Source organism: Triturus cristatus, chromosome 3_1 (assembly GCF_964204655.1).
Source record: "Triturus cristatus chromosome 3_1, aTriCri1.1, whole genome shotgun sequence".
NCBI classification, from domain to species: domain Eukaryota; kingdom Metazoa; phylum Chordata; class Amphibia; order Caudata; family Salamandridae; genus Triturus; species Triturus cristatus.
This window is the reverse complement of record NC_140583.1, coordinates 528824086-528845106: the sequence shown is the minus strand read 5'-3', so window position 1 is coordinate 528845106 and position 21021 is coordinate 528824086. Positions and strand designations below refer to the sequence as shown.

The window sequence follows — 21021 nt, the reverse complement described above, 5'->3', positions numbered from 1 at the left end:
CGGCTGCTACAGGACCGGAGAGGTGGGGCGGGGAGAGGAGAGGAATTCAATTAAAGAAAAGGACTTACCTTTAACGGGCTGCCGCCACCTCTCCTCCGTCCTCTGTCCTTGTTCTCTTCCTGTCCAGGCTGGCAGCAGGAAGCTCCCGGGCAGACAGGCTCCCCTGAGCCAATCACAACGCTACAATGCAGTGTTGTGATTGGTCTGAGCGCCATGTATCGGTGCTCAGACTGCAACAGGGAGCCTGTGCATGTTCCTGACCAGGCTGTGCAATACAGCCTGGTAGGAACATGCAAAGTGCGCATGAACTGGTTGCTTGGCCCAAGAGGGCCGGCCAAACAGTTCATGTGAACTTAAGGAGTGCACATCAATCCTCCCCTGCTCTGGCCAGCCCCCCCACTGACGGCAATTGGGAAAATAAAATGATAATAACGATACATTATTATCATTTTATTTTTCCTTTTCTGCAGTGGGGCGACGCTCCTCCGCCTTAGCGGAGGAGCTGCCACCGAGGTGGAGGCAATTACCTCCGACAACCTAACAGACAGCGCTATACTCTAAATGAGGCCAAAAGTACCCTCTATTTACAGAAGAAGTATATTGCACGCTACCTTGGAGCTCTGTGATCTGAACTTTGGCTTTTTTATTCTGTATGGTCATAGAGATCTTCAGTGACTTTGCCTTTATAATATACAGTCAGGGTGTTATTTTTCCATATAATGCCTACAGGCAATAGACAATTCAGCTTATAGGGCCTCATGTAGGTAGCCAAATACCGGTCGGTAACGGCCGATTTTCGGTAATTATACCGTTACCGACCGGTATTTTGGCCATTGGTATGTAGGGGGACATATTTTGCTTTCGGAATTTACCGAATCGGTAAAATTACCGATTCGGTAATAATACCGATTCGGTAATGTTACCGAATCGGTAACTTTTCCGAATCGGTAATTTTACCGATTCGGTAAATTCCGAAAGCAAAATCGAGATGTAGGGGGAGTGTGTGTGTGTGTTTATGAGTCGGTATTTACCACCAACTAATAGTTGGTGGTAAATAATGAATGTATGTGTAAATGCATTTTCACGCGCGTAGCAGTGTGCAATGTGGCATACATACATGCCCTTAGGGCATGTATGTGTGCCACATGTGCACACATGGCCGAATCAGGGGTGCAACAGGGTGTCAATGTGACACCCTGCCACCCTTGTATGTGTTCCCCCCATTACCGAATCGGTATTTACCGATTCGGTAATGAGGCATACCTTCCCATCAATGGGAAGGTATGCCTCATTACCGAATCGGTAAATACCGATTCGGTAATTACCGACTAGTAACGAATCGGTAAAAATTACCGACTCATTACCTACATACGAGTTACCACTTCTTAAATACCGAGTCGGTACGGCTCGGTATTTAAGAAGTGGTAACTGGTACGCTACCTACATGAGGCCCATAGTGTCCTATAGGTATAGTGGTTCAGTCGTATGGACAGGCGTTTCACGTTATTTAAAGACATGTTTTTCCTTTTTTGGTTAGAAAATGACATCATCACTGGCATCCATGATTTCTACTGTGTTCACTACAAAAAGCTGATGCATTGGTGACAGTCAAACAAAAGAGCAGTAGTCATTTTCTCTCATATAAAATACACGTCACTATGCGCAGTAATTAACGTCCGTCCGGTGCTTTTAATTACGTTACGCACTCCTCGTGAAAGGCATAAACAGAGGCAAGCTAATTGTGTATTGGCAGAGGATGCTCGTTTAGTTGTGAGTTAAATGTGGGGTCTCAAAGCCGGTAAAATGTAAGAAACTTCAAAACAAACAAGAAAGAGCACAGAGAGTCGTGGACTTGTCTGACACACATCACTGGTGGACGCGAAGCTGGTGATGCAGCCTCCAGACCGGCTCCTCACCGAGGCTTTACTACTGTCCCACCCAAGAGGTCTAAGACAAACCCTCCCGTTTATGAGCCGGAGGCCGGGTGAGGTTTTTACAGGGTCTCGGCAGTGTTATTCTTGCTGTCCTTCTGGGTGAGATTGACGCCTCGGCTGTAGACACCGCTCTTGACTTGAAGACTCGTGTTCAATGTCACTTCCTCAAGGAAAGGTCAAGCGCGTACTTGCCTCACTGCTCAAGTTACTCTTTGCCTGTGGATGTTTCTCTTTCCTTGAATATACAGATCAGGTTCGGAGAGTTGCTCAAACAGAAGCTCAACAGGAGCATGTGGAAGCAATAAAAAGGGAGCAAGGTGATTATTACAACTGCTTTTTCACCAGTTTTCCCCCCTCTGTCTCCATCACTCCAGCCTCACAGGTTGCTGTGAAAGCCTGTCAGTCAGAGGTAGAATATTTGTGCCAAATAACTTAGGGGCATATTTACAAGGGCATTGCGTCACCAGAGCGTCACTTTTTGCATCGCTCTAGTGGCGGTGTGCCCTGCTCCATATTTACAAGGCGGCATTAAGCCACTTTGTGTGGCTTAACGGTGCCTTGTAAATATGGTCCTCCTTGACACAGCTTTCTGCATTAAAGGGGTGTGCCATGAGTGTTCCAGTGGGCGTTCCCACGCAACACCCATGACTTTTTGACACTGCTCCAGATTTAAAAGCATCTGTAAATCTGACGCAGCGCCAAAAACGTACGCCTCCCCAGGGGAGGCATAAGGGTGGCGCAACAAGAAGAAATACTCTTATTTATCCTCATTTTTGCTCTTTCAATGTGTGCTGCATTCTGCGTGTACATAGAAGGAGTAAAGCACCATTCATGATTGCTTTAGTCCCTTCCTGCACAACAGCAATCATCGCTGCAACGTGCTGCGCCATTTCCTTGTAAATATGCTTCTCTGTGTCATATTTCCAAGCTCTGTACGCTGCCGGGATGTCACTTTTTGCGACATTCCGGTGTCACTCAGGGCTCAACCATATCTATAAGGTCACATAAAGCCAGCCTGTGTGGCTTTTCATGGCCTTGTAGATATGGAGTAAGGCAAAGCAGAACAACTCGCTGCTTTGCTTTACTCTGTATCAAAGAGGAGTTCCTTGGGTGTTGCTGTGGGTGTTCACATGAAATACCCATGGACGTTGATGCTGCCCCAGATTTACAATCTGGTAAACCTAGGGCAGTGCCAAAACCTCGCGCCTCTCTAGAGGAGGTGTAACGAGGAGAAATGTTTACATTTCCTCTAATTTTTCTCTTTCCATGTGTGCTTTATTCTTCAGTGGTCTTAGTTCATGTTCAGTAACACACACAAATGGTACTTATGGCAACCTGGGCATGAACTACTCACTCCTGTTCGTTCCTCTCCACATTTAAGCATAGCCATAAGTAATGCTACTGCATGATAAGAGCACTGCTGGTCATCACGCACATGATCAAAGCACTTCCCTTAATGTTGACGAGTTGGACATAGCTATCTCCAACTGGCAATCAAGTGCAAGTGAGATTCACGCCCGCTACAAAGGAAAGAGAGAGGTATGAGGCGGCACGTAGCCTCTAAATGGTTTACTATAGAGTTAAAATCTGTAAAACTTAAAACCTGCCAGGCAGAACGGAAATGGCGGAAAAGCTATTCTCCTGCAGAAAGTAAAATGTATGAAATAGCTCTAACTAATTCCAAAGCTGCCATCGTGGAGGCAAAAAAAGTCTTCTACACGAACAGGGTTCTTAGTTCTGAAAATAAATCCAAAGACATCTTCAAGATAGTCAGAGAAAATTACAATCCCGACCGCGTCACACTGGCCATCACTCCTTCCCAAGCCGATCTGAATGCTTTCTTCGTTGACAAAATTAATGCTATCCAGAACTCCATCTCTCCTAGCTCTCATGATTGGAAATCATATCAGCAATTTACTAACTCAACAACTCTGTCTAGCTTTCAAAACATTACCTCAGATCAGGCTTGCAGAATTAAGAAGCAAGATACAGTTTGGCTCCCCCCAAAGACCCCTGTCCCTCTAGGATACAAAAAGACATTCTTGCACAATTCCCAGATACCTTTCTCTCCCTGCTCTACCTCTCCCTGGAGCAAGGGGTGGTCCTACGTGCTTTCAAAGAGGCAGTGCTAGTCCCGCTTCAAAAGAAAGCCGGAGTAGATCCTAATCTACTGAGTAATTACAGACCCATATCGCTCCTCCCATTTCCGGCAAAAGTGCTTGAAGCACACGCAGCAAAACTCATTTGCACATTCATCGAAGAGACTAATTTCTTGGACTCCCACCAGGCAGGCTTCAGACCATCACACTCAACTGAATCAGTCATCTTAGGCGTAGTGGATGACCTGAAGGAGGAAGCAGACAGGTTGTGCCCACAGGCATTGGTACTGCTCGACCTGTCCGCTGCATTCGATACCGTGGATCACACCATATTAGCGGATAGAATGGAAGCGGCAGGCCAGAGAGGAACGGCCCTGGATTAGATGATTGGATTCCTAGGGGACCGCACCCAGTCTGTTAGGTTGTCACCCTTTAACTCAGCCAGGGTCAATACCACCTGTGGTGTACCTTAGGGCTCATACCTCTACTCCACCTGTTCAACATTTATATCTGCCCCCTGATTCATTCCCTTCAAAGCAGGGGAGTGAAGGTATATAACTATGCAGATGATATGCAGTTGATATTGCCGATTGACGAGAGGGAGGAATGTAAGGCCTTCTTCCAAAATACCATGCTTTCCATTAAAGACTGGATGAGTCACAACTATCTTAAATTAAACTCTGTCAAAACAGAGATAGTGATTTCTAATAACAGACTCCATCATTGGACACCAGGACACTGGCCAGCTGCATTGGGCACCCCACCTATCCCTAAGAACTCGGTCAAAAGTCTGGGGATCAATGGCAACTTATCCATGCATGAACAGATCAGTCTGATCACTTCCTCGTGCGTCTACCATCTAAGGACCTTCAAGAAAATCAGGGGAGTTTTTACTAGGGAGGCATGCATGGTAATCATGCTGGCCTTGATTATGTCCAGGCTGGATTACGCCAATGCTATTAATTTGGGTCTCCCTGCCAATCAAACCCATAGATTGCAGCTGATCCAGAATCAGGCAGCTAGGTTAGTCTAACAGCAACCAAGACACTGTCATACCAAGCCACTAATGAAGCAGCTTCACTGGCTTCCTGTGACCCATCGGACCATGTTTAAGACAGGCTGTATGATTTTCAACGCACTCCATGAGACGGGCCCCAAATTCATCTCCACAAAGATTTCACGGTACCTTCCCAAACGGAATCTCAGGTCAGCCTCTATGAATATGATGACTATCCCCAAATTTAAGCATAAGAGAATGGGTGGTTATCGCTTCTCTGTACTCGGCCCAACACTCTGGAATTCCCTACCAATTGACATCAGACTACGTCTGTGTACATCAGTTTCAGAAAAAAACTGAAAACTTGGCTGTTCACCCAAGCATACTGTTAGAGCATACTTCAGGACAGGTTTCCTATCTCCGATAGCGCAAATAGACCTTTCGGTGAACGAACGCTTAATATATCCCCAAACGTAAACATAAACATTCCACATAAGCCTAACTATAAACACAGAGGGTCACATTTATCAAACTTTCTCACTCAGCGCAGCATGCCATCTTGCTGTGCTGTGTGAAAGGTAAAGGGCAGAAAAGCACCAAATATAACATTATATGGCACACCCTGTCCTTTCTTTGTGCTGGCGCACCAACTGCTGCCTAGCGCCAATGCAGGCACCCTTGCGTTGTGGTGCAAGGGTGCCTGGGTTGCAGACAGAATTGTTTTTGTGCAGGAAGGATCACCTTCCTCTACAAAAACAATCCTCAAACGCATTTACTCTTTCAGTTTGTGCTGCTCACATAATGTTTTGTACAGATTTGAGAGTATAATTTATAGCTTTTGTTGATTCAGGAAAATTGTGAAATAAAATCATTTTTCTCTCATATTTAGTAGCTTCTTAATATCTGAAATCTGTAATGCTGCATTAGCGATCGAGGTCCATACTTGAATCTTGAAACAGATTTTATCATTAAATATATCGACACACTATTTACCAATGTCCTATATGATTACTTCGCTGTAAAAACATTGTATAAATGGAAATTCAACAATTTCCCTTTTGGGACCCGTGATATACATTATTTCTTGAGTTAATGAAAACAAATTAAGGAATTGTATTGAAGTGTATGAGTTTTGAATGCACACTGTAATGCACAAAAAGTGCTCCAAATTCTGAACCACACATTTGTTCCCCTTTATACACTATAACAAGTCAAACAAAATCAATTATCAAGAAAGCTATGTAGAACATGCATTTGTCTTACTTACAAAACAAGAGAAGCATTCTTCCTTTCCTGTTCCAACTGCCCTTGACATATCTGACTTTGAGCAGGCAAAGCACAGCTATGTTTGCCCAAGTGTATAATATAATTTTATTCTATGAATGACCAACAGGTCCAAGGGAGATTAGTAGATGGTATGAGAGATAGCTTTTTTTGGGGAGTCTTAGACCCTGACTTCGATTGCAGTCGATTGGACCGCTGCGCGCTATTACAAGGGTCAGGAGACCGCCCGACAAGCAGGTGGCGTCTGACTGCCGCATTTTGATGTGACCGCCCTGCTGGTGATCAGAAAGTGCTACCTATAACAGGTCAAGGTGTTCTGAGCAAAGATAAAAGGAGACCAGGCAGGGAGAAACAACAAGGGGAAAGAAACCAAGTGTTAAACCAGGATAAAAAGAAAACAAAATCAAAACTAGGAGGATCTACAGATCCATACGTTTAGAAGGAACACTTCTCCTTAAACTCCTACGCACAGCAGAAGGATTGGGATTAGATTGATTTTGAGATTGACCCAAATCACCATTCTTCCAAACACCACTTTCAAGTCTCAGTTTGAGGACCAGGGGGCATATTTATAATAACTGACGCATCCCTGCATATCAGCAGGGATGCGCCAGTTATTTTGCGCCCCAGCTCCGCCATCATGGATGCGCCGCATTTATAATGCGGCGCACCATGGGGAAAAAACGGCACAGATGCGTCACGCATCTGTGCCGTAAAAGTGGCGCATTGCTGGAGTTGCGTCGCAAGCACGACGCAGCTCCAGCAATGCTCTGGGGGGCCCTATCTGCACAATGCTGCGTCAATCCTTACGCCTGCCTCAAGCAGGCGCAGGGTTTTGACGCAGCATGGGCTCAAAAGTGACTGAGTGAAATCTTGTAGATTTCACTCAGCCACTTTTAGGAGGCGTTCCTGCGCCGGAACGCCCCCACCTGCCCTGGAACGCCTACATGTGGCGCAGGGCTTTACAACGTGACGCATCTCCCAGATGCGTCACGTTGTAAATACCCTGCACTGTGGTGCAGGATTTGCGCCGCTGCTGCGTCACAAAAGTGACGCAACGGCGGCGTAAATGAGGCGCAAGTCAAACATAAATCTTCCCCCAGGTTTTTAGGAATCTTGTAAACCCTAGAACAGTTCCACCAATTATTCCCATTGACCCTGACAGCAAAACGTGAAATAGCATCCACCTTAAGAGGGGGACTGAACTTGGACAACCCCTTTGGCATTTTAATGGGAAGTTTGATTTTGACCCGATCACCCACAGAAACCTTTGAATTATATGAATGTTTGGCCACATTACTGGAAGCATAAAACGTGGTTTTGTTTGCACTCAACTCTGAATCATGAGAAACAAACAAGGCGCTGTTCAAATGCAAACCCCACTTTCTCATCCAGGCAGGACACATGTCAAAAGTAGCAATTCTTCCACGCAACAATTCAAACTGACTTTTTCCCATGGCCTGGATGGGAGTTGTGCGGTACGCCCATAACATACTATGGACAGCTTCCTTGATGTCAACATCATTAGATAAAGCCCACTGCACGCATTCAACCAGGATTTGATTCATGCGCTCAATGAAACCATTGGCCTGGGGATGACATAAAGCCACATGCTGGTGTAAATTGCCAGACTGGGATAGAAACTCTGACATTTCTTTAGAAGTAGATTGCACCCCGTTATCTGAGACAATCTCCTTGGGTAAACCTTCCCTGGAAAACAATCTTTGGAAAAAACGAATGACCTCCCTAGTGTTGGGATCAACCATAAAATGGACTTCCCACCACTTGCTATAATAGTCAGCTACAACCAACGCAAACTTGTTTCTATGGGGAAGGGAATTCAAAGGCCCTACAAAATCTACAGCTAACTTCATCCATGGTTCAGTGGGTGGTACAACCACTTGCACAGGAGGAGTGGCAATCTTGATGACCTTATCGCTCGAGCAGCAAATGATACACTCCTTAATGACCTCATCAATCTGCCTGACCATTGAAGGCCACCAATAAACAGAGCAAATTCTTCTCTTAATGCTGGTTTGTCCCAAATGACCTTCATGGCCCAAAGTGATGATGCGTGACCTCAAGGATTCCGGTGGTACAAACTTGTCACCACGCAAAATTAACTCCCCACCCTCCAAGGTAAGCTCAATAGAAATCTTGGAAAAGGGTTGAAGTTCAGCATCAAGATGCTTCTCTTTAGGCCAGCCTAAAACAATGTGTTCTTTCACTCTCCTTAAAACAGAATCTGGTTGCATAGATTCAAACCACTCCTTCTCAGAGAAACCTCACACACCACAAACATCAACTGCGGCAATCAAGCATTCCTCATCTTCGTCACCCACAAACAACCCCTCACTTTAATATAGCGCCTAAATCCTTTAATGCACCCCAAGCCATAAGCGAACACACTCTTGAACTTGTCACACCACTCCGTCACACACTCACCCTTTTGAGACTCATCCACCACCGAAACTTGCTCTTTAGTACCTGGTCTAAGGGTCATTCCAAATAAACCTTGGTGATACCACCCCAAAATGTTGAGTGCTTTCTATGCCACATACACCTTCCCAAAAATGCGCCTCCCTTTGAAAATCAAGCTAGTTTCAAAAAACCCTTTTAGCTCAATTTTCCTGCCCTCATAGGATACAGGATTCCTGTCAAGTGTTTCCAGAAGCTTGCCCTGCCAAACACTTTCAAACAACTCTTCTGTGACCATGGTCATGCGTGCCCCGGAATTGACCAAGAGTTGAATGGATTTACCATCCACAACCACTCTCAGGACTGGATCAACACACTCATTAGCGTCATCTTTAACTACTATGATTAAATCCCTCAAGGAACTCACCATGTCACCCATTTGTTCACCATTGTCTACATCCTCGTGAACAGAGTTGACTGGATTGCCCTTTGACATACACATCTTCGCAGAATGCCCAAGCTTCCCATATTTGCGACACAATGCATTCTTTGCCGGGCAAATGCGAGCGTTGGGATAGTGTGAAAAAAAAATACATTTCGTGCACACATTCTTTTAAGGGTTAAACTTCTTCTCAGTTCTGTAAGAAGTGTTCTTGTTTCCACGCATTACATTAACTTGTTTATCCGTTGGCTCCTTGTTTTCCTTTACTGCCCCAACACTCATCTTATCAGATTTCAGCTCTTTAGACGCTAACTGAGACAGTTCAATACTTTTTACAATAGTGATAGTCTCTTGTAACAATGGGTTTTTTAACGTCAATAACTTCTCTTGCACTTTTTTGTCTTTGCAATGAGCCACAACTTGACCCCTTATAAGTTGCGACGTAAACTGTTCAAATTCACATTCAGATGCGAGAATACGTAACGCGGCAACATAAGATACAATACTTTCATCATTTTCCTGTTCTCTAGTAAAAAATGTGTGTCTCGCTACAACCAGACAGTCTTCTATATCGAATTGCTTCTCTAACATAGTTACTGCTTGGTCATGCCTGACAAACCGTGTATTCCCAAGCGGGCATTTCCATCTGCCCCTTAGTATTCAGAAAACCTAAAAGCACATAAACTTGATTGCAAACGGCTAGAGCGAGCCTGGAGGAGAGGGTACAATAACATCGACAAAGAGGCCTATAAAGTAAGTCATACACATTATAAAAAACTTCTCTTTGAAACCAAAAAGACATACTTTGGGGAACAAATTAGGAAAGCTAAATCCTCGTCAAAAGAACTGTTTAAAACTATCACTACACTCACGACCTCCACCATCCCAAAGATAGACAGCAGCCCGGAACTCTGTGAAACTCTGACTGCCTTTTTTTTGCAAAAGGTGGAAATCATCTTTTCCTCCTTTACTATCCAGCCATCTGATGCTAATAAGGCCCCAGCGACAGGGTGGCTTAAGGATAACAGACCTATCCCCACATTAGACTGCTTTGTACCGCTGGACTCACAAGAGACCACCAAATTACTGTCAGAAATTCAGTCTGGATCTCCTCTGGACCCATGTCCAGCCTCTGTACTTAAACTGGTTCCAGACATTATAGGGGCAGCCCTTACCCCACTGTTTAACACAATTTTTAATTCAGGCCATTTTCCCAAACCCTGGAAAATAGCATTGATCCTTCCCTTACTAAAAAAATCTAACTTGGATCCAAAAGACCCAAACAATTATAGGCCCATTTCGGGTCTCCCTTTTCCAGGAAAAATGATTGAGAAGGCTATGAATGGCCAACTCAGTACTGTTCTTCAAACCAACTCTCTGTTGGACTCTACACAGTTTGGCTTCCGTGCGCAACACAGCACTGAGCTGGCACTGATTAGATCCACGGAGGAGATCAGAGAGGCCTTGGACCAGGGAGGCACCACGATATTGATCATGTTGGATCTCTCGGCTGCCTTCGATACAGTCCATCATGAAATTCTGATGGACCGTCTATCTGAAAGTAGGGTCCAGGGCAAGGCCTGGGATCTTTTGAGATCTTTTCTTACCGATAAGACACAAACTGTGGGCCTATGTAAGGATATATCCAGGCCTTTCTCACTCCCCTGTGGAGTGCCGTAGGGGTCTTCTCTCAGTCCCACATTATTTAATGTGTATGTGTCACCACTGGCAGCCCGATTAGATATGTTGGGTTTCAGTTGACTTCGTATGCTGACGACACGCAAATCATGTTGTCTCTTCAGAATGGTAAAGAAGTGGAGACGGGATCTAGATGCCATGACTGTATGCAGGCGATCGCGGGTTGGATGGCATTAAACTGCCTGAAACTCAACGCAGGTAAAACAGAGGTGATCATATTTGGAACACAATTAACCTCTGGACGCCACTCTGGTGGCCAACTGCAATGGCCCCTGCTGAGAAGGCTAAGAACCTGGGGGTGATCATTGATTCTAAACTCTCCTTTGGTGACCAAATTAGCAGGGTCGTCTCATCCAGCTTCTACATTCTCAGAATTCTGAGGAAAATCAAATTCCTCCTTCCCGAAGATAGCCTGAAGATAGCAGTCACAGCGCTCATTCTGTCACGATTTTATTACTGCAATAGTCTCTACTTGAACATCCAAAAGAGACACTTGAACAGACTCCACATCGTGCAGAATGCAGCAGCCAGGCTGCTAACGGGTACACTCAGGTTTGTCTCTGTGAGGATGGGACTCAGAGTTCTTCACTGGCTCCCTGTGAAACAACGTGCACAATTTAAGGCTCTTTGCACAGTTTTTAAGGCCCTAATAGGCATTGGTCCTGCTTTTCTGAAACAAAGCATACAATCGTACATTCCTGGAAGAGCCCTGTGCTCCTCGGAAGCAAAACAAGTGATCGTTCCTCGTTTTCAAAAAGCCAGCTGGGGTGGCAGGAGCTTTCTTCATTGTGCTACAAAGGCTTGGAACAGCTTGCCTTTGCACCTTAGAAAGTCAACCGGTCTCCCCCCCTTCAGGAAGAGATTGAAAACTTGGCTTTTTACATGAACAGTTCTTTCTTATCTATATCCAGGTAGGCAGTGCCCAGCGCCAGGACACCCTAGGGTAACAGAGCGCTTTAGAAGTTCTAATAACATTAACATTAACATACTCGTTGAGAGATTCTTCACCTTCTGGAACTTCCAGAGCGGGTAAGTGTTCCAAAACATCTTGTCCCTCTAGACCTAAGTTGTGTTCAAGAATAAATCTCCTACGTTCCGCACTGAATCTAAAGCTCCCCATAGCTCCTAAATACTTTGTGAAAGCTCTATACCTTCCATCTTACCGGAGGGTCTCCTGGAAGCTGTAGAAATGGAGGAGGTGCTTGAACACTCTGCATTGTAAAGTTGCACAAAGAATTATAACACACAAAGATATGTTGTATTACCAAATGATAATTAACCAGAAACCAATTCTATAGCCCCAAGATCGACCTGTAAGGGAAGAAACAGAAAAAAAACATATGCCTAGAAAAACACTAGAGTCATAAGATAGACACCACGTATTTCCAAAAGGAAAATAGTCCCTTGAGCGAACAACTAGACTTTAATAGTAAAGATTTCTTTTTTTTACATAGTATTTACGATAAAAGCAGAGTACTTGTGAAGAGCTCCTCTTGTGAAATGAAATGCTCTTGAACTTCTACAACCTTGTCGATTTTGTTACTCCGTGTTCTTCACACAACAGTATTTTCTTCCCCACAGGCACAATATAAAAACGTAATCATCATTTGTGAAACATTCACAGGCAACGCTTCACGTCAGACGTGAGAAAACACTGATCGCTGCTATAGTTGTCATGGAGACACACCACACTCCGCATGAAGATCGCTGACGACACCTCAGACGTCGGACACGCTGCTCCTGCCTTTGTCAGGGACACTCCACGCTCTGCTGGAATAACGCTGACAGCACAAAAAATGTCAGACACGCACTCAACGCTCATGAGGCACAACGACCACATTCCACTGTGTCATCATTCGGGACTGGATGTCAGAGGGAAAGGGTCAAGAGATGACGGCAAATGGCAGAATCAGACCCGGCACAACAGCAAACGGTACCTTAACTTCGCACCAGTCCCACGAAAAACAACGCCAACCTGGAACTCAGCAGATGGGACGTCTCTGCTATGCAGAAGGAGTCCGAGACTTGCGGAGTTCATACAACTGCATAGAAAGTCCACATTGCAATACACAGATGGTGGTCGCCTGACAGACACAAGGACCGACGTCCCACTGATGCCAAAACAAGGGTGAGCCAACTGAGATGCCACAGGATTTCGCCCGACAGACACCAGGACCGACGTCCCACTGATGCCAAAACAGGTGAGCCACCAGAGACGCCACAGGATAAAGATTTCAAATGGATCTTTCGGCTGATGCTCCTCAGCTGACCTGTCAACTGCAAGGCGCTGGAGCCAGGGAAAACTGCTGCACGCGTGGAAGGAGATCTCGAACGGTCAAACCAACTCGTAGCCAAATTTAAAGTAATTACCACAGGACAGGTAAGTGTATGAACTCAAGGTTTAATGACCGTTCGTCTCCACAGCCTCCAGGGAACTCTTGCAGCAGCCCCTTGGATTTAAACAGAAACATTCCATAGCTCAGTGGATGAGATCACAGCTTAGTCAAGAAGGTAACAGTTTAGCAGATTACTACAGTATCATGGCGGCCTGTGCTGCGGCCAAAGAAAAGGGGCACAGCACAAGCCGCTGTGATACAGAACACCTCTAGCATGCCCATGGGCCGTTTGTCATGTACCATGTTGTGCATGGCACACAGTGCATGGAGGTGAGTGGGGCACAACAGTAGTCCATGATGGACGAGTGCCCTGTTTGTGGCCCCCTACATCCCTCTTCAACATGCTGTCGGAAAGGGATATCCAAATCTCGGCAGCTTTGCCTGGTTCTGCAACACTGTCATTCAGGGCCGCGACACCAACCGCTGCCCCGTGGGGATCTGAGATCCTCGCCGAGGCGCAATCTGGACTCTGGCCGCTGTTGTCCGACTGCCAGCATTGACGTGCGGCGGACAGACAGAAGGGCTGTCGGCAGTCAGACTACCACCGACGGCCTATCGTTAGCAGTCAGACCACGATCATAATGAAGCCCTTGGTGTTTTCCTTAATTAATTAATGTGGGGTGGAGAAAATTTCCACGCCACCAACATGGGCATGTGCTCCCACTCAGTGTTTGGTCAGGTAAGGTGCTCAATAGTCCCTTGTATTAACCCTCACTGGCACAATAAGCTGAAGGGGGAGCAGCAATTTTGAATAGCCCTCTACCTCTGCAACATAGGCAGATCACAAGTCATCCCTTGGCTGCCCTATACAGTAACATTTTCCTGCCAACTACAAGCATCCTGTGTAGAGGGCACCAGGAGTGCCACTGGGTATGCACCCAAGTTGTTGACATACCTGAAATAGAGGCAGGGCTGCCAGCAGGAAGACAAGAGGGTGATAGCTAAACTTCACAGGGTCCCTCTCACACTGAGTAGCACACGTTCTGGATGACTTGAACATACACTTTTATGGAGGAAATCATCAATTGTATTTTAGATTATCAGGAAAGGGAATATTTTAGAAAAATCATGCATGTTTTATGCCAGAATTAAATTTAGCATGCCAGTTTTCTGTCAAGATTTTCATTGTAATCTGACTTTGATGAGTTATATGGATTATAAAAGAAATAGAGTTCCTAATGGCACAGCTGCCACAATGCTTGAGCAGAATAAAAATATCCAATCAAATATTTGTGATCTTTCCAACAGTATTTAGTTACAGGCCTCCGCAGTGAGTTCTGCCAATTTTCAAATAATTTACAGTATGATCGCTACTTAGAATATCCTAGGATAGCAACAGCTACCCCATCCCTACCCTGTAGTATTTGCCATTGCACCTGTTATAGACTTCAGGGGTCTTGAAAGCAATGGGCTCTATCAGCTTTGTTTACTTTCTCTGGTTTTCATCCCCAGACCTACATACCATGCAGAAACAAATAGGAGTATGCTAAGTGTTGGACTACAGGTCATCCCTGTGAAGTCATTGGTATGAAAAGGAGGATGAAGTCACTTGTGCTACCCTATGCATTTTGGTAAAATGTTGTTAATGATCCACACTGTGTGTTGCTGTAATAATTGGCCTCTGTCCATTAAACCATGTTCCTTAATCTCATTCAAATGATTCTATTGAACATAGCTTGAGTATTCCATTACTTACTGTGCTTCATCACGTGGGGTAGACGCCCACACTCCCACTGTGCAGTTTAAGGCAGAATTGGGTTAATCTCCCCAATTGTATTCATGAGCTAGAGTTTTTTTTCCTACAGTGAAAAAAGTGAGAGCTTGCTGTGCTATCATGGTGGAATCAAGGATGGATCCCCACACCTCCGACAATATAAACCAGAATAGACTCCTCACTTCTCATAATTCAGTCACAGGCATACTTTCTACATCCTGGAGCAAGGATGGATCCCCACACCTCCGACAATATAAACCAGAATAGACTCCTCACTTCTCATAATTCAGTCACAGACATACTTTCTACATCCTGGAGTAAGTCCCACTACATGATCAGGGCCAGACTATACCCTAACTGTCACCTGATCAGAGATAACCCCAAACGTTCAAAGCAATATTGTGGCAAAACTTCTCAACTGTCACAGTGTAATTAAGGCTATATCTCTCACTTTCACAGGCTATATCGCTCACTAACACAGGCAATATAAGCAAGGCTCAGTTCTGGCTTAGGCGAAATGTCTATCTCCGGCTCAGTTCTTGTATCATGGGGATAGGCAATCTAAATTAGATCTAAGGCAAACACCCCAGGAACTGTTCCTTTCTGTTTTACCTGGCTTCCTTGTTGTGGTTTCCCCTGTCTTTTTGGCCTCTGCCTCCTGTATTTTTGCTGCGTGCTGAATGTTGTTTTTACTGGTCTAGATGCTTTGAGCACTTTGCCACTGCTGGTCAGTGCCAAAGTGCAAGTGCTCCCTGTATGAATTGTGTTTATGGATTATTTGATTTACTGCTAAGACTCTAGTTTAGTGCACTGTGTGTGCCCAGGGCCTGTAAACCAATGCTGCTGGTGGACCTGCAGCACTACTGTTTGTGTCACTCACCCCTGCAGCCCTTCAAAGGGTTCTTAGACCCACCACTGCAGTGTCTGTGTGCAGTTTAAACTGGCATGTCGACCTGGCAAGTGCAGCCACTTGCCAGGCCCTAACCTTCCTTTTTCTTACAAGTGAGTCACCCCTAAAGTAGGTCCATAGTGCCCCCCTGGGTAGGGTGCAGTGTATGTGAAAGGTAGGATGTGTACTGGGTACTGGGTATGTGACATGTCCTGATAGTGAAATACTGTGTTTTTTGTTTTCCACTATTGAAAGGCTATCTGTCCCACAGAATAGCATGGGAGTTACTTTGTAACATCTTACAAGTATAAATTCCCATGGGGGCTAGATAGAAAGTTGGAGTTTAGGTTCTCTGAACTCAGAATTTAATAACACATCTTATAGTAAAGATGGTTTGTTAATTGTGGAATTGAATATGCCACTTTTAAGAAGTAAGTAGGCATTTTCTTGCTTAGACATCCTAGGTGCCTCTGCTGAGTTATGTATTGACGGTAAATAGCCCTTACTACGATTCCGTCACCCTGCATGTTGATACAATGCGGTCGTTAAAATGGCGCGTTGTAACAACGCATACCAATACCCCGCAAGGCGTAACAACGACTTGCGGAGGTGGGAGAAGGTGTTGGATTTAAAATCCAACACCTTCCCTACTGTCCACACAGACTGTAGTTGGAATAGTAAAATTATACTATTCCAACATCCAGCGCCCCCCTCCACAAGTTGTTGTTACGACTTGCGGGGTAATGGTATGCGTTGTTACAACGCTGTCATTGGTCACTGTCTGGTTTTGAAGTGACAGGAGCTGAGGATGAGCATTCAAAGCAGACAGCCACTCGGGGGTTGAGGTGTGTCCTGCTTTTTCCAGGTGACTCAGAGCTGGGTTAAATAGACCTTGACTGCATTTAGAGTGGTGGGAGGAGTTTCACTGGCACCTCATTAGGCCCGCTCTCCTGTGCACAATGCTGTCTCCACCTCCTGCCAAGAAGCTGGACCAGAGAGGACAAAATTGGTTTGGACTGAGCTGGGAGACTTTTTGCCACAAGAGAATAAAGGAAAATGTGGTATAAATATTGGGGCTCAGACCCCAGAACTTTAGAATACTTCTGGACTCAAGATGAACTTCTGCCAAGGAGAAGAGCCGGAGAAGCTGAAGGAGGAGTACTGCCCCATTGCTGTGTGGATCCTTTGCTGGGTTGGCCTGCAGTGGTTCCTTCTGCCAAGGAGAGGACAAAGACTGAACTTTGCTGTATATCCTGCTTGAAGAAGACCCCCAAGGGCATGGTGTAGATCTTGCCTCCTGTTCTGAAATCTCAGGCACACAAAGACTTCACTTCCTCTGTCCTTCTGCACCTGGAACAGCTGTTTCAGCTGCCGCAGAGGGAAAGAGCAACACAGACGCCTGCAAACGATGCTGTGACCTGCAATGAACCAGTGGGCACCGCTCCTGAAGTGCCGCCCCAACTTGCACCACAGGCCCGACGCCTGGCAACGCATCACCATGTTGACTCTGACACCATCACCGAGGCTGCTGCCAGCACCGGAGCAGAGGGCACTGCTCGTGACGCAGAGCCGATCCCTGACGTGGGTGACCTCCCAAATCCATAAACCCCACACCGTCCTAAGGAATCGATGCCCTGACACCACTGCGACGTCGCCTCCATGGCAACAATCAGGAACCATCACCTCATCTCCCGACAACAGTAAGGAACCGCCGCCTCACCTCCCCTGCATTGCACTAAGGAACCGACACCTCACCTTCTCTGTGGTCGTAAGGAATTGTTTTCATCGTTTGCCAAGGTACTGGTCTTGGGGGTTCCATGCGACTCCGTGCCTGGCCTGCGCACTGCACTGCAGTGCCGCACTTTGGGATTTTCATCGGTCACAATGTTGTAATAGCCCCAGGTGAAGCTATTTGTTGCGGCAAGCTTTATTTTTGTGAAATAACGTATTTTTGATGATATCTTGAACATATGTATGGTGGATTTTTGTCGTTTTGGCCTTGCTTTGTTTAGATAAAATTGTCCTATTTTTCTAAACTGGTGTGGTGGCCATTCGTAGTGTTTTCACTGTGTTACTGTATGTGTGCACAAATGCTTTACACACTGCCTCTGAGATAAGCCTGACTACTCGTGCCACGCTACCTAGGGGGTGAGCAGAGATTGTCTCAGGGCGTAACTTCCTTAACCGGACTAGAAGCAAGGTCTTTCCTTGGACAAAGGTGCAAACCATTGCCAACTAGAGACCCCCATTTCCAACACTTTAATTCCATAATTTGTTGTGAATGAGCTACCTGAATGATGGAAGGATCTATGAGTTAGCGCCTTTCTGCTGCTGGCAAATATTAGACATACGAGCAGCGTAAGTGAATGTGATGTTTTCTTTATTTACTTATTTAGCAGTAAGCCACATGACAGTTCTACCACAGATGACTTACATAAGGTCTGTTGATAATACATATTTTATTAAACACGATGGATTGGCTAAAGCATAGCGGTGATTCATGTTTTGACCCAAGAAGCTGTTTTGTGATGAAAGACAGACTATTGTCCTTAGAGACTGTTACATAAATGAAACCAATAAATGTAGTCAATACTCCTTATAACAAGGATTATAGTGATAAAACCAAGCTAATAAAAAGAACCTTAAAGCTGTGAGGCGGGAATTCGTTTTGTGATATGGATGATGTGGAGGTAGTTTTGCAAATGATTACATTCAAGGGATGAGACCAGATTTTGGTCATTCTACTAGGACATGGGTAGAACCAGATTGCACATTTTCTCTATGTTACACATTTATCATATGAAAGGTCGTCACAAGAACCATGCATGTCCCTGCAATATGGAGATGTATAACTGTAGTGGTCACACATGGAAGGCGTCTGGAGAACAGCCTTGTTTTTGCCCTTGTTATCGATTTAATAAATTCAGAATCAGTAGTCACCTGTATATAGCCTGTGACTAATTGAATGATTTCTCCCTTTCTTTTTGTGGTATGAGTTTCCCCAATATTAGCATCAATGCATCGTTTTCATGATGTAAAGAATGGGACCACATAAAATAAATTGGAGCTACCTTCAGGCTAAAAATACATCCCCTACGAATTCTTCCTGCCCCGTTCAAATGTCAGGGCTCCGAGCAGGCTCTATACCACGGGATTGCGCAAGAGTCATTTTCAGTTAGGTTCTTGGTAATAGTGGTTGGTGGGCATGTAGCTTGTGGCACAAAAAATAGCCTTGTAATATTTTATGAGAGTGCATTCATTGGTTTCGTTTTGTATTTTGCATCTTAAACTAGTCGTCCACACAAACAATAAGAAATGACCATCAGTTAATATCAAAGTCAGGCTAATGGAGGACACACTTGATGCATACCTGTGGTAAGTCAACAAACGTTTACGCATCAGAGGCCAGAATATTCACATCTTGTCAACATTGGATGGTGTAGAAGTTAAATAGCAGCTATGCATTGCTTACAGTAAATCAAATAAAAACAAAATGTGCCACCCCAATTAATTTGCTACTCCTCCGGGAGCACAGATGCCCCTTGCTGCATTCCAAAGTTAAGCTAGCTCACCAGCTCAAACACAACAGACCAAACTATAGAAAGAGAAAGACTGTAGTGAACCCCTACCCATTGGTTAGTAACATAGAAGTAGGACATTCACATATCCAGGCAAAAACAAAATGCCAGGCTCCCATTTCAATCAATGGCACTTATCAGGGAGGCTGCAATTCTCAATACCACAAATGCCCGCACTAACTGAAAGGTATTGACTTTGGAAGTGTTTATGGATTCGGGAATTGTCAGGTTACTTTTGTGCTCCTTTCCACAAAGTTGTTTTCGTGTTTCCTGGCTCTTTGTCTTCATGTAGTGCTTGAGAAACAGTGCTTATAACAATCATTCTTTCTTGTCTGGGAGCTACAATTGTGAAAGCATGCATAATAGAATCTAATGGCTTCAAATGCTCTTCCCGCCCCGCAGTGGTCACATTATTTTCAATGAATTTGCATACCTGGCAGTACAATTTCAGGAGTGAGTCGACCTGTAATAAACTAAATGAACACAATCCAAGGTACTACGTTTTATGCGTTGTTTTACCTTTTGAACAGTGTGTGGAGGGAGTTTCTCACATTTTCCAAAGACCGGACCGTGATCCTTTGTGGTTAGTCTTTCCAGCTTGGTGCGAAGAGCCTGTTCCTCCTCAGAAATGACACGAAAGGTTCCAGTCTGAACAAAGAGAACAAAGGGAATCAGATAATACGTTCTTTATTGGTTTACATGTGATAGCATCCGCGAGTCCCAGGTATCATTAATCACTACCTTAAGAACTAACAATTCTCATCGCCTAAAAAGAATGGCTAATTAATTATTAACAGTGTCCCAGCCTACGGCTGATATTCCCAATGTGCCATCTTTCCTGGATGCTTTATGGAGAGGCAGGTGTTATGTTACGTGTATTGTAAAGGCCCTATCACCTGCAGGGCTTATCCGGGCACCGAGCAGGTGTATGCTTAGCCCTGCCGATGGTAGATTGGTTACTCGAAAAGCAAGTATTCAGCTTCTTGTAGATTTCAAGAAGAGGAGGCTTTGATGAGGAGTGGGAGGTTGTTCCACACGTTATGAGCGATTTAAGCCAACACTCGTCCTCCTGACCTGGTTCTGTGTATGCATGGGATGTGTGCAAGCAGGAGTCCTGCGGAGTGGAGGTGCCTGGGTGGTTGGTGGAAGGAGATGCGACTGTTCAGGTAGTTGGGGCCTGAGTTGTGTAGTGCCTTGAATTTGTGTGTGAGAGGAGTCTGAATTGAGCATGTTTGTGTATCAGGAGCCAGTGCAGTTCCCTGAGGTGCTCCCTTCTCTGACCCCATTAGCCCTCTCATGCAGCACCCTTTTGTTAGTGTGCCCCCCCCGCTGAGAAAATATTCCTTCCATCTATTTTGGTTTAGATTAACTATATTCAGCAAGGTTGCAAGACATGCTAAACAATGCAGTTCTGTCCTGCTCATATGTTGAGGTAGGGGTATTATACTTGCTTCTTTTGAAAAGTTCAGTAATACTGTGGGGCTGAATACGATGTTGGGGGGAAGCATCCCCCCGACAGTGGGAATTTCCTAGACCGTGCTGGAACTCTTCCAACCAACTTGGTCAGTTTAC

The 21021-nt window shown here is 45.1% G+C and overlaps 1 protein-coding gene across 1 annotated transcript in view; it reads right to left on the bottom strand.

Annotated features, from left to right (window-relative positions):
• Positions 1 to 21021, bottom strand: part of RLBP1 (retinaldehyde binding protein 1) — a 172850-nt gene that overhangs the window by 128416 nt on the left and 23413 nt on the right. The window contains exon 3 of the mRNA XM_085644451.1: positions 19969 to 20097. Coding sequence (XP_085500577.1) covers positions 19969 to 20097 — 129 coding nt within the window. The remainder of the gene's footprint in view (positions 1 to 19968; positions 20098 to 21021) is intronic.